The 11,884-nt window shown below is 42.9% G+C and overlaps 1 protein-coding gene across 2 annotated transcripts in view; it reads right to left on the bottom strand.

The window, feature by feature from the left end:
• Positions 1–11,884, bottom strand: part of LOC112070819 (golgin subfamily A member 4) — a 37,079-nt gene that overhangs the window by 22,991 nt on the left and 2,204 nt on the right. For both annotated transcript variants that reach the window (XM_024138267.2, XM_070439143.1), the window contains exons 2-9: positions 10,640–10,738; positions 10,078–10,201; positions 9,537–9,715; positions 4,754–4,816; positions 3,661–3,808; positions 3,388–3,566; positions 1,959–2,057; positions 122–277 (exon numbers count right to left, since the gene is read on the bottom strand). In XM_024138267.2, coding sequence (XP_023994035.2) covers positions 122–277; positions 1,959–2,057; positions 3,388–3,566; positions 3,661–3,808; positions 4,754–4,816; positions 9,537–9,715; positions 10,078–10,201; positions 10,640–10,663 — 972 coding nt within the window. In that variant the 5' untranslated portion in view covers positions 10,664–10,738. The remainder of the gene's footprint in view (positions 1–121; positions 278–1,958; positions 2,058–3,387; positions 3,567–3,660; positions 3,809–4,753; positions 4,817–9,536; positions 9,716–10,077; positions 10,202–10,639; positions 10,739–11,884) is intronic.

Genomic DNA, 11,884 nt, shown 5'->3' with positions numbered 1-11,884 from the left:
ATAGAATCAACCAACAATTTTATAGCTTGTAATTACAGTAGAGTATATAATTAGCTGTAGAATCAACAATGTGTAGCATTTCTGGAGATAGAGTAGCTAAACGTTCAACAGGAGGACTCACAGTTCTGGCGGTCTCCAGCTCCAGCTTTATCTCATTAGCCTTGGTCTCTGACTCGGTCTCTATGGCAGCCTTCTGCAGCTCTGAGTCTTCCAGGGCCAGAGCTGACTGCTGCTCCTTATCCTTGATAGCCTGGGCCAGTTCCTCTTTGCACTGCTCCTACACAAAACACACACAATTTAAGTTTAATTTGCCATATGTAATAAATACATTGGAAATCTTACTCAGAGCTCTCACAATAAAACAGAACTAGAAACAACAAGTAGAAATATGCACAAAATATACATATCCAGGGTTCTAGACTAACTGGTGCTACTAACTTTTTCAGTTAATGGCACCAGCACATGATTTGGTCAGACCAATGTTTCGTGGCTGCACGCCAATAATGACAATCAGTTTGAATGAGCTTTTTACCAATCAAACTACATAACACAATGGTACTAATTTATTTGAATGGTAAATCTCTATTAATAAACTGGGTAAATCAAGATGTAGCCTAGGCCTATTCACAATACAGGTGAATGTATGGGGCTACAGATGAAAAACAATACATTTCCCTTCCATTTGGGACATATTTTATTGTACTGAACAACATTTGCATAAAATAAGAAATCTCTTGTTCCATAAAAGTGCATGCTGTCTCTAAGACCTAATGACTTCATTCACACACAGTGAGAAAGACAGAAGAGACGTGAGGTCAGGGAGACGAAGCGAATGAATCAAGTTTTTGGGGGGAATGACTATGGTTTTTGGTGACAATCAGCTTTGAAATCAGCATATTTTCCATTATGGGTAGTGCATTGCTGTAAACTAGCAAGGAAAGTTACCCTACAAAGCTGGAAGCTACCGGTATTTTCTTGCAGTGTTCTAGCCTGTAATGGACATTGTTTTGATAACAGTAAAAACAAGACCGGGACAATACCAGTATCGCAATGTTTTTTCCATGGCAGAAATGAAAACACCAAGCAGATCAAACTCTTTGGTGCTTTAAAAACCTGCATTATGTCAAATATTGTGTGATATAGCTTGGAAAATAAATAAATGTGACTCTGGATGACAACATGATATTAGGGCTGCTTTCCTAAACAAGTAAAAAATAAATAAATGTGACTCTGGATGACAACATGATATTAGGGCTGCTTTCCTAAACAAGTAAAAAATAAATAAATGTGACTCTGGATGACAACATGATATTAGGGCTGCTTTCCTAAACAAGTAAAAAAAACGCTTCGTGTTTTGTTTGCTTTCAACTATACTAATGACTATACTAATGAATAACGCGATACTGGTATTGTTCCTACCCTAGTAATTAACAGTTTCAAAATTTCTACATGCCGTGTTGCATTATTCAAGTGTGTTAACTTATGCGCAGCGTGACTGGGGCTCTAACATGATGCAGCCTAGACTCCCAGTGAGTGCAGTGGTTCCTCGGGACAGGCTAGAGCGAGCAGTGAGTGAGTGGAGCAGGAACTCTTGTGCTATAAGGATTGTGGCTGCGCTGATAGACGTTATCCTCTCTCAATGACAGAAGTACCGAAAGTACCTAAAATTCGAGTACCGAACCATTTTTCATGTTCTAGTATCAAAAAAGTACAGAAGTTTCAGAATACCATGCAWAACTAACCTAACGTGACCAGATAAATAATTTTCACTGTCATCCTAGCGYCCAATAAAAAAAATTGGTCACTCTGTCACGTCAAAGGGTTACAAATAAGGATGTTTGGACGCAGTATCAAACCCTGATAAACATACAGCTCAAATACTTTGTGCAATAGTAGAGCTGAGTTTGTTTTACAGTATATGTTACAACCTGAAAGTGGAGAGGGCGATATGAACTTACCACAGCCTGGTTGATTCGAGCGCTGACCTCCTGTTCTTTACTTGCCAGTGCTTCACTATGTAGCTTGTTCATCTCTGCCATCTTCTCCTCTGAGGATTTCTACAACACACAATGTAGCACAACAGTAGTCCTTCATATGACTGCAATGTAGGAGTCATAGAGGTAGGTAGTCGGTAAGAGCATCGCTCTAGCAACATCATGGGTCCCCAAAAACCCATGATCAGGGATCATGGAATATCATGGAATATCATGCTGATATGTAGTAGTAAATCAGATCAGTATTTATCATTTGTTTGTAAAAATGTTGCTAAAGTGTTTGTGCTGAAGAGATTATATGCCTTCATGCCTTAGGAACCCCTTCGTTGACATGGCTACAGAGTTGAAAACCGCTATTATACTGATCTGCTTTGAATTGCTAGCCTGGGTGCTACTTGGCCCATGCTAACTCTACAGGGAAACACTAGTCTTTGTWTGAGTAGGGGCTAGGGAATCCCATGACATGAGCAGAAACAGTTCTTTGTGTGCAGAAAATGTAACTTTACCTGGAGAATATCCTGAATGCATGAGAACGTTAATGTCCTTGTCAAATGTGTGTTCGGTTATTCTTGATTTATGGTTACCGCAATGTGTATGAATCACATTGTTATCCACAGAGGTGAATCTATTCAATCTAAATGTGATGTGATGCATGATGATACATACAGTGGGACTACCAAGAACATGGCAATCTGTATCCTGATACCTGACAAAAAGCCAGAGGAATGAGAAAACCTGGGGAAATAATTGTTCTTCCACATTGAAGTTTAGGAGCAGAGTTGATTCAGGAAAAGTTTGTGTCGGAGAGGGAGTTACAAAAACCTGTCAAAATGGAAAATAAAATGCTTTGTGCACACTATGGTAATTAAAATTATTTTCAAGTCCAAATACCCAAGTAAAAAAGAAGCTGTATGTGGTTTCCGTAGTCTAAGTCTTGAAGGTGAACTGGAGTGTAACAGGACAACATAACAAACCGGAGCAGTAAATGGTTGCAAAAGAGGCAAACCTGAAATAAATCATCAAACCTGAAATAAATCATCAAACCTGAAATAAACTAGCTAATAGGCAATATGAAACAATGGCGCAATACAATTTATGCAGAGGTAGTTTTTATTATTTGATTACTGACTAATGGCTTTCCTCTGTTCTAAAGAGCTCTTGGTCAGGGTTGTGGTCAATTCCATTTAAATTCAAGTTAATTCAGGAAGTACACTGAAATTCCAATTCTATGCTTTCAATAAAGACATTGGGAATTAGTTAACTTTGTGAATTGACAACTGAAATGGAATTGACACAACCCTGCTCTTGGTACTGGGTGAGTAGTGATCGTTTACTCCATAAGTACTGAAGGAGTATTTCATTAGTATTTAGATGTACAGTAGATGTACCTCACCTTCATGATGGTGACCACCTCCTGCTTGACCCTGGTGAGCTCCTGCTGCAGACTCCTCCTTTCCTCCTCCCCAGCCCTCTCCACCTCCTTCACCTGCTCCTGTAGCTGGAGCTGCAGCAGCCTCCGCGCCTCCTCAGCCCTTTGGCCCACAGCCAGAGCCTTCTCCAGCTCCTCAAACGCTGGGGGAAGGAGGTGCAAACACACATCCTCAGTTAGATACTGTACATGCACACTGTTATAGAGGAAGAGGAGACGAGGAGGAGATCCACTGACCAGCTTTTTCAGACTTCTCCTTCTGCTCCTGCAGTTCTTCTGTCTGGGCGACGGCCATCTTGCTTCTGGAGCGGAGCAGGGCAATCTCCTCCTCCTTCATCTCCAGAGTCTCATGCATCTGACGCTTCGTCTCTGCAATCACCATGCCCTAAAGGTAGAGCCAGGATTAGATTGAATTTGACTTTTGGTGTTATAATAATAGGTGCTGTATATCAACCAGATGGGATCTCAGAGGACATTCATGAAAACACTTATTTCCAAAGTGAAAGCATTCACTCAGTTTTGATCTGTTATGATTGTGTGCTTCCAATCAGACAGGTATCATTTCTAACCAAGACAAGGAAGCAGACAGGACCCATATGAGACTTTTTGGGATGTGCGTCAAACTCTCTCCTTTCATTGTTGGCATGAATTTATCTAAATAACTTAAGATGTCTGCCAGTAATCCACTGATTGCTGTTGTCTCCTACGTATTGTGTCTTAATCAAACCCCAGGCCCCTAAATTGTTCTGACTGTTACGCTGTGCCTCTAACTCTAACCCACATTCCTCAGTGACCTCACGAACGACCGTCTCTACTCCAGCAGAGCTGGGGGTCAAACACACACACATCTCTCCTGCAGAGGTAGAGGTTAAGGGTCATGCGCAACAAACGTGGATGGAGTGTCTCTGGCGTCTCTGCGCTCAGTGGCAGAGCACAAACATGTCTATATTTCACGGATTCACACTAGGCATCACTGCAGGAGTGAGAAGGACATTTCAGGGGCAGACAAAGTTAGGAGCAGAACAGTCGAGGCTGGTAGAGGGAGGATGGGGTGATTGTAATGGTTTCCATGTGTTATAACATTCCATTACAATGCGTCTGTCCTCCAATTTAAAGTGTCACCAGCCTCCAACTGACTCAGAAGCTTAAAAACAACTTCAATCAAGATATATGACAAACCTTATAAAATGGACAGTTCACTTTTATTCAAATTGTTTTTTAAGTTTGATAGCTGGCTTAGCAATATCCAGCATCTCCTGACTAGCATTTTCAAAACCCTAGGACAAGGTAGGTCGATCGACCCCTTTAAGAACCCCTCTTCTTCACTCACCTTGTCCTGCTCCAGCTGTTCTATGAGGTTCTCAGCACCATGCAGCCGAGTGGTGTACAGCTCCTGTAGGGTAGACAAACAAAAAGGATCCATAAAAAATTGGTTAATGTGCAAGGTAGCAAAGCAACCATGAAGTCACTGAGGACAGAGACGGAAGGAGAGAGCTGTTAATAAATGTTAACGGGAGAAAACGATGGGAAGCACTACAGCATAGATTGTAGGTGCTCTTTGGGTAAGGATTAATGGACATCTTTGACAGTAAAACATCTATTAATCTGGAAGTTGTCAAAGGAACAGGAGAACCATTGTAGTTAAAGAACAGGAGAACGAACCACTGTAGTTAAGGAACAGGAGAACCACTGTAGTTAAGGTCAGGGCACTGTACTGAATAACGCTGCCCTGAATTTAGACAACCAACTACCCCTCATAACCATTAAGCAGGGGTACAAACATCAGATATCAGACAAATGGATGAACCCTTCGTACAACATTTTGTTTAAAGCATCAGGAGCGTGCGCAGGTTATTGCGCAGGTTATTGCACAGGTTGCCCTTGCAAGAGGTTATGAACCTCAAGGCTCTTTCCTGGTAGCCTGGTCCAATATGATTTTGTGTTGTATAGCCAACTCCTATGGTCGTTGGCCCTACTGCATGAACAGCTCTGGGACCAGGCTACTTTCATGGTAAGATAAAGTTTAAATAAAATCAAGGAAGGACCAAGACAGGTTCCAAAGTGTTTGCGCATGGCAGGCAAGCAGAGAGCTCAGACACCAACGCAGCACCACACCGCTCCCTAGTCTCCCTTCACCACCCACGAGGCCCGGCCACCACAGCCACAAGGCAGTCGTTAACAGGGGCTGCATACGAGGCCAACTACCACACAGACCTAAATTACAGACAAGGTTAGGTTGGTTTAGCAGCAGTTGGTTTAGCAGCAGTGGCGTGTAGCTCTCTGACACTACTGTGTGAGAACATACAATAAGACAAATAGAAAACAGACATCAGGACCATAGAAATATCAGATCCCGAAGGTCAAAGGGTGGCCTGGGAGACAGCTTCTGTCTGTCTGTCTGTGTGTGTGTGTCCTCTCTGTACCCCTCACATACAATTATCTTTAAGGTCCCTCAGTCAAGCAGCACATTTCCAACACAGAATCATCCACAAAGACCAGGTAGGTTTTCCAATGCCTCGCAAAGAAGGGCACCTATTGGTAGATGGGTAAAAATAAAATAAAAAGTAGACATTGAATATCCCTTTGAGTATAGTGAAGTTATTAATTACACTTTCGATGGTGTATCAATACACCCAGTCACTACAAAGATACAGGCATCCTTCATAACTCAGTTACCAGAGAGGAAGGAAACCGCTCAAGGATTTTACCATGAGGCCAATGGTGACATTAAGACAGAGTTGAATGGCTATGATAGGAGAACACTGAGGATGGATCAACAATATTGTAGTTACTCCACAATACTAACCTAAATGACAGAATAACAACCGGGCACTAAAGTAATACTGCAAAACATGCATCCTGAATACAAAGTGTTATGTTTGAGCCAAATCCAACACATTACATCACAGGACTTTGGTCGAAAAGTAGTGCACTATATAGGGAAAACGGTGCCATTTGGGACGCACTCTGTCCTAGAGATAGTTTGTGTGTGTACAGCATGTGTGCATGTGTCAGAGATATCTAGTGATCCCACAGACCAGGCACATCATCAGTAAACCATGAAGACTCCTATGGATGATGTGGAACAGTGTTGCCCTTCAGACCGTACAACAGTGTTCTGTTGGATTCTGGGTATCAGACACTCAGTAGACCGTCTCATCTTCAGACCCATGTATTGAAGTCCCTTCATAACTACAGCGCACTAAAGTACAGACGGACATTTCTGTGGAGGCTATATGTGGAATGGTCTTCTAAAATTGGGTGAAGTTTAGACTATCTTATCAGGAAAAGTTGATCAGAAGATGGATGTGATGCGTTAAAACCACTGGCCCACGTAATAAACTGGACGCAGTGTAAAACCTACTGGCTCACTGTAATGACTGGAACGCAGGTTAACCTACTGGCTCACTGTAATGCTGGAACGCAGGTTAAACCTATGGCTCACTGTAATGCATGGAACGCAGGTTAAACCTAATGGCTCACTGAATGACTGGAACGCAGGTTAAACCTACTGGCTCACTGTAATACTGGAACGCAGGTTAAACCTACTGGCTCACTTAATAATGGAACGCAGGTTAAACCTACTGCTCACTGTAATGACTGGAACGCAGTTAAACCTACTGGCTCAATGTAATGACTGAACGCAGGTTAACCACTGGCTCCCTGTAATACTGAACGCAGGTTAAACCTACTGGCTCACTGTAATGACTGGAACGCAGGTTAAACCTACTGGCTCACTGTAATGGCTGGAACGCAGGTTAAACTACTGGCTCAACTGTAATGCATGGAACGCAGGTTAAACCTACTGGCTCACTGTAATAACTGGAACGCAGGTTAACCCACTGGCTCCCGTAATGAATGAACGAGGTTAAACCTACTCGGCTCCCTGTAATGAATGGAACGCAGGTTAAACCTGCTGGCTCACTGTAATAACTGGAACGCAGGTTAAACCTACTGGCTCACTGTAATAACTGGAACGCAGGTTAAACCTACTGGCTCACTGTAATAACTGGAACGCAGGTTAAACCTACTGCTCACTGTAATGAATGGAACGCAGGTTAAACCTACTGCTCACTTAATACTGAACGCAGTTAAACCTACTGGCTCATGTAAGCTGAACGCAGGTTAAACCACTGGCTCACTGTAATAACTGGAACGCAGGTTAAACCCACTCTCCCTGAATGAATGACGAGGTTAACCTACTGGCTCCCTGTAATGAACTGGAACGCAGTTAAACCTACTGGCTCACTGTAATAACTGGAACGCAGGTTAAACCTACTGGCTCACTGTAATACTGGAACGCAGGTTAAACCTACTGGCTCACTGTAATGACTGGAACGCAGGTTAAACCTACTGGCTCACTGTAAGACTGGAACGCAGGTTAAACCTACTGGCTCACTGTAATGCTGGAACGCAGGTTAAACCTAACTGGCTCAATGTAATGCTGGAACGCAGGTTAAACCTACTGGCTCACTGTAATAACTGGAACGCAGGATAAACCTACTTGGCTCACTGTAATGACTGGAACGCAGGTTAAACCTACTGGCTCACTATATAACTGGAACGCAGGTTAAACCTACTGGCTCACTGTAATAACTGGAACGCAGGTTAAACCTACTGGCTCACTTTAATGACTTGGGAACGCAGGTAAACCTACTGGCTCACTGTAATGACTGGAACGCAGGTTAAACCTAACTGGCTCCATGTAATGCGGAACGCAGGTTAACCTCGGCTCACTGTAATAACTGGAAGCAGGTTAAAACCTACTGGCTCACTGTAATAACTGGAACGCAGGTTAAATCTACTGGCTCACTGTAATGACTGGAACGCAGGTTAAACCTACTGGCTCAATGTAATGCTGGAACGGCAGGTTAAACCTACTGGCTCACTGTAATAACTGGAACGCAGGTTAAACCTACTGGCTCTGTAATGAATGGAACGCAGGTTAAACCTACTGGCTCCCTGTAATGAATGGAACGCAGGTTAAACCTGCTGGCTCCTGTAATGAAATGGAACGCAGGTTAAACCTACTGGCTCACTTTAATGATGGAACGCAGGTTAAACCTCTCTCACTGTAAAACTGGAACGCAGGTTAAACCTACTGGCTCACTGTAATAATGGAACGCAGCGTTAAACCTACTGCTCACTGTAATGATGGAACGCAGGTTAAACCTACTGGCTCACTGTAATACGGAACCAGGTAAACCTACTGCTCAATGAATGCTAACGCAGGTAACCTACTGGCTCATAATGAACTGGAACGCAGGTTAAACCCACTGGCTCCCTGTAATCTGAGGAACGCAGTTAAACCTATGCTCCCTGTAATGAATGGAACGCAGTTAAACCTACTGGCTCACTGAGATAACTGGAACCAGGTTAAACCTACTGGCTCACTGTAATGAACTGGAACGCAGGTTAAAACCTACTGGCTCCCTGTAATGACTGGAACGCAGGTTAAACCTACTGGCTCACTGTTAATGACTGAACGCAGGTTAAACCTACTGGCTCACTGTAATAACTGGGAACGCAGGTTAAACCTACTGCTCACTTAATAACTGGAACGCGGTTAACCTACTGGCTCACTGTAATGACTGGAACGCAGGTTAAACCTATGCTCCTGTAATGAGGAAGCAGGTTAACCTACTGGCTCACTTAATGACTGGAACGGCAGGTTAAACCTACTGGCTCACTGTAATGACTGAACGCAGGTTAAAACTACTGCTCACTGTAATGACTGGAACGCAGGTTAAACCTACTGGCTCACTGTAATAACTGAACGCAGGTTAACCTACTGCTCACTGTAAGCTACTGGAAACGCAGTTAAACCTACTGGCACTGTAATGGACTGAAGCAGGTTAAACAACCTACTGGCTCACGATATGACTGAACGCAGTTAAACATCTGGCTCACTGTAATAACTGGAACGCAGGTTAAACCTACTGGCTCACTGTAATGACTGGAACGCAGGTTAAACCTACTGGCTCACTGTAATGACTGGAACGCAATAATGCTAATTTATGATAGCACAACTTTCATTTTCATGTTTCATTTCATGAAGTACTATCATAGTACATCCTCTCCATTTCTCCCTCCACTGACATTGGTTAACACACCTTGGTTTTCTCCAGCTCCTGTAGACTCTCTTGCAAAGTGTCGTTCTCACTGGTCAACTGGGTGTTGCGCTCTTTGTATGTCCTCAGCAGCTCCTTACACTTCTGGAGCAGATTCTCCTGGTGCACCACCCTCTTCTGCAGTACCTCAATGCTTTTAGATGGGTCAGCGCTTCCCCCTGCTGTTTAGAGCAGATAAAGCGGGTCAGTCAGAAAAGGGAGGACTAACTATGACGGAGMCACTAACGATTGGTGTTGTTGTTGTGGTTTTATAAACTCGATAAAAGACAAATGGCTCAGCGACAAACATTTTAACAAAACATTACTCGGACCTGGGTCCAAATAGTATTTGAAATCCAAAAACTTTGAGRGTTTGGTTGAGCCTGCCAATAGTACCAGATGGGCAGGGTTGGCTCCTTAGGCACTATTCGATWGGTTCCATTGCAGCAGACATTATTAGAACCCAGGTCTGCTACTGTCCATCATCATAATCATAATCATCATCAGGGCTGTGGTTCAGCATAGTGTCTGTACTGTATAGCACCTGTGTCTGTGGAGGGGCTCTGTGGGGCAGACCCGGAGTCATCTTCAGTCTGGAGAGCGTGAACAACCTCAGGGGCCACAGCTCCACCAGGGACCCCCTTCAGACGCTTCTTCATCAGGGCCACCTGGCAGAGAAGGGGGGGGCCCAGTTGAAACACAGAGCAACACAGGCTAGTGACCACACATTATTCAACACAGTCAACATTATACTGACAGTGTTTAAAGTGTAGACTGTCAGATTTAATTTGAGGGTATTTTCATCCATATCGGGTGAACCGCTTAGAAATTACAGCACTTTTTGTACATAATCTCTCCATTTTATGGGAATAAAAGTGTTGGGATAAATTCACTTATGTGTATTAAAGTAGTCAAAAGTTTAGTATGTCTCAGTTGTGTCGATCCTTCAAAATCCTCCTCCKCTTCATCTACACTGACTGAAATGGATTTAACAAATTACATCAATAAGGGATCATAGCTTTCACCTGGATTCACCTGGTCAGTCTGTCATGGAAAGAGCAGCTGTTCTTCATGTTTGGTAGAGTTTGTGTATYTAAAACACTCACCTGTGTCTGAAGCACAGTAATCATCTGGTCCTTCTCCTCCAGGGCAGCATCAAACTCCTCCTGAAGGTGCTTTTTAGTCTGCTGGTCCACCTGCAGCTCCTGGGGAMGAACAGGTCATATTCAAGGTTCACAGCACTCTGCAGAGAATCGTGTTTCTATACTTTCTACATACTGTATAGGGAACACTGCTTCTAGTGAGATATTTTGTGATTGACTACATGGCCGTGGTACTGCTCACTGAATCACTGATCTACAATAACACCTTACATCCCAAATAACTACTCATTATGTGATCAAGATAAGAAGTTATGTGCATTGCCTTGCTCACACTGTATGGGCCTTGGTCAAACACTATCAGGTTCAGAGAAGTACGTAGTGTTGCTCTATCAAACACCTTGGCTGTCGAAACGTTGGTAATTCAGCTTTTGCATGTGAGCTCCTAGAGGTGGAGGCTCTCCTTTATTTTCAAAGCTTATCAAACACTATCACGGTTCAGAGAAGACTAATGTTCATTATCAACACTATCACGGTTCAGAGAAGACTAGTGTTGCTTATCAAACACGTATCACGGTTCAGGAGAAGACTAGTGTTCCTTATCAAACACTATCATGGTTCGAGAAGACTAGTGTTGCTTATCAAACACTATCATGGTTCAGAGAAGGACTAGTGTTGCTTATCGAAACACTATCAGGTCAGAGAAGAAGATGTGTGCTTATCAAACACTATCATAGGTTCAGAGAAGACTAGTGTTGCTTATCAAACAGACTATCATGGTTCAGAGAAGACTAGTGTTTGCTTATCAAACACTATCATGGTTCAGAGAAGACTAAGTGTTGCTTATCAAACACTATCATGGTTCAGAGAAGACTAGTGTTGCTTATCAAACACTATCATGTTCAGAGAAGACTAGTGTTGCTTATCAAACACATATTCATGGTTCGAGAGAAGACTAGTGTTGTCTTATCAAACCACTATTCACGGTGCAGAAAAGACTAGTGGTTCCTTATCAAACACTATCACGGTTCAGAGAAGACTAGTGTTCCTTATCAAACACTATCATGTTTCAGAGAAGACTAGTGTTGCTTATCAAACACTATCATGGTTCAGAGAAGACTAGTGTTGCTTATCAAACACTATCAGGTTCAGAGAAGACTAGTGTTGCTTATCAAACACTATCACGGTCAGAGAAGACTAGTGTTCCTTAGTCAAAACACTATCATCGGTCAGAGAAGACTTATCTCGTCG

The sequence above is a fragment of the Salvelinus sp. IW2-2015 genome, unplaced genomic scaffold (assembly GCF_002910315.2).
Source record: "Salvelinus sp. IW2-2015 unplaced genomic scaffold, ASM291031v2 Un_scaffold1433, whole genome shotgun sequence".
NCBI lineage: Eukaryota > Metazoa > Chordata > Actinopteri > Salmoniformes > Salmonidae > Salvelinus > Salvelinus sp. IW2-2015.
The sequence above is the reverse complement of the archived record's forward strand: the minus strand, read 5'-3'. Positions and strand labels throughout refer to the sequence as shown.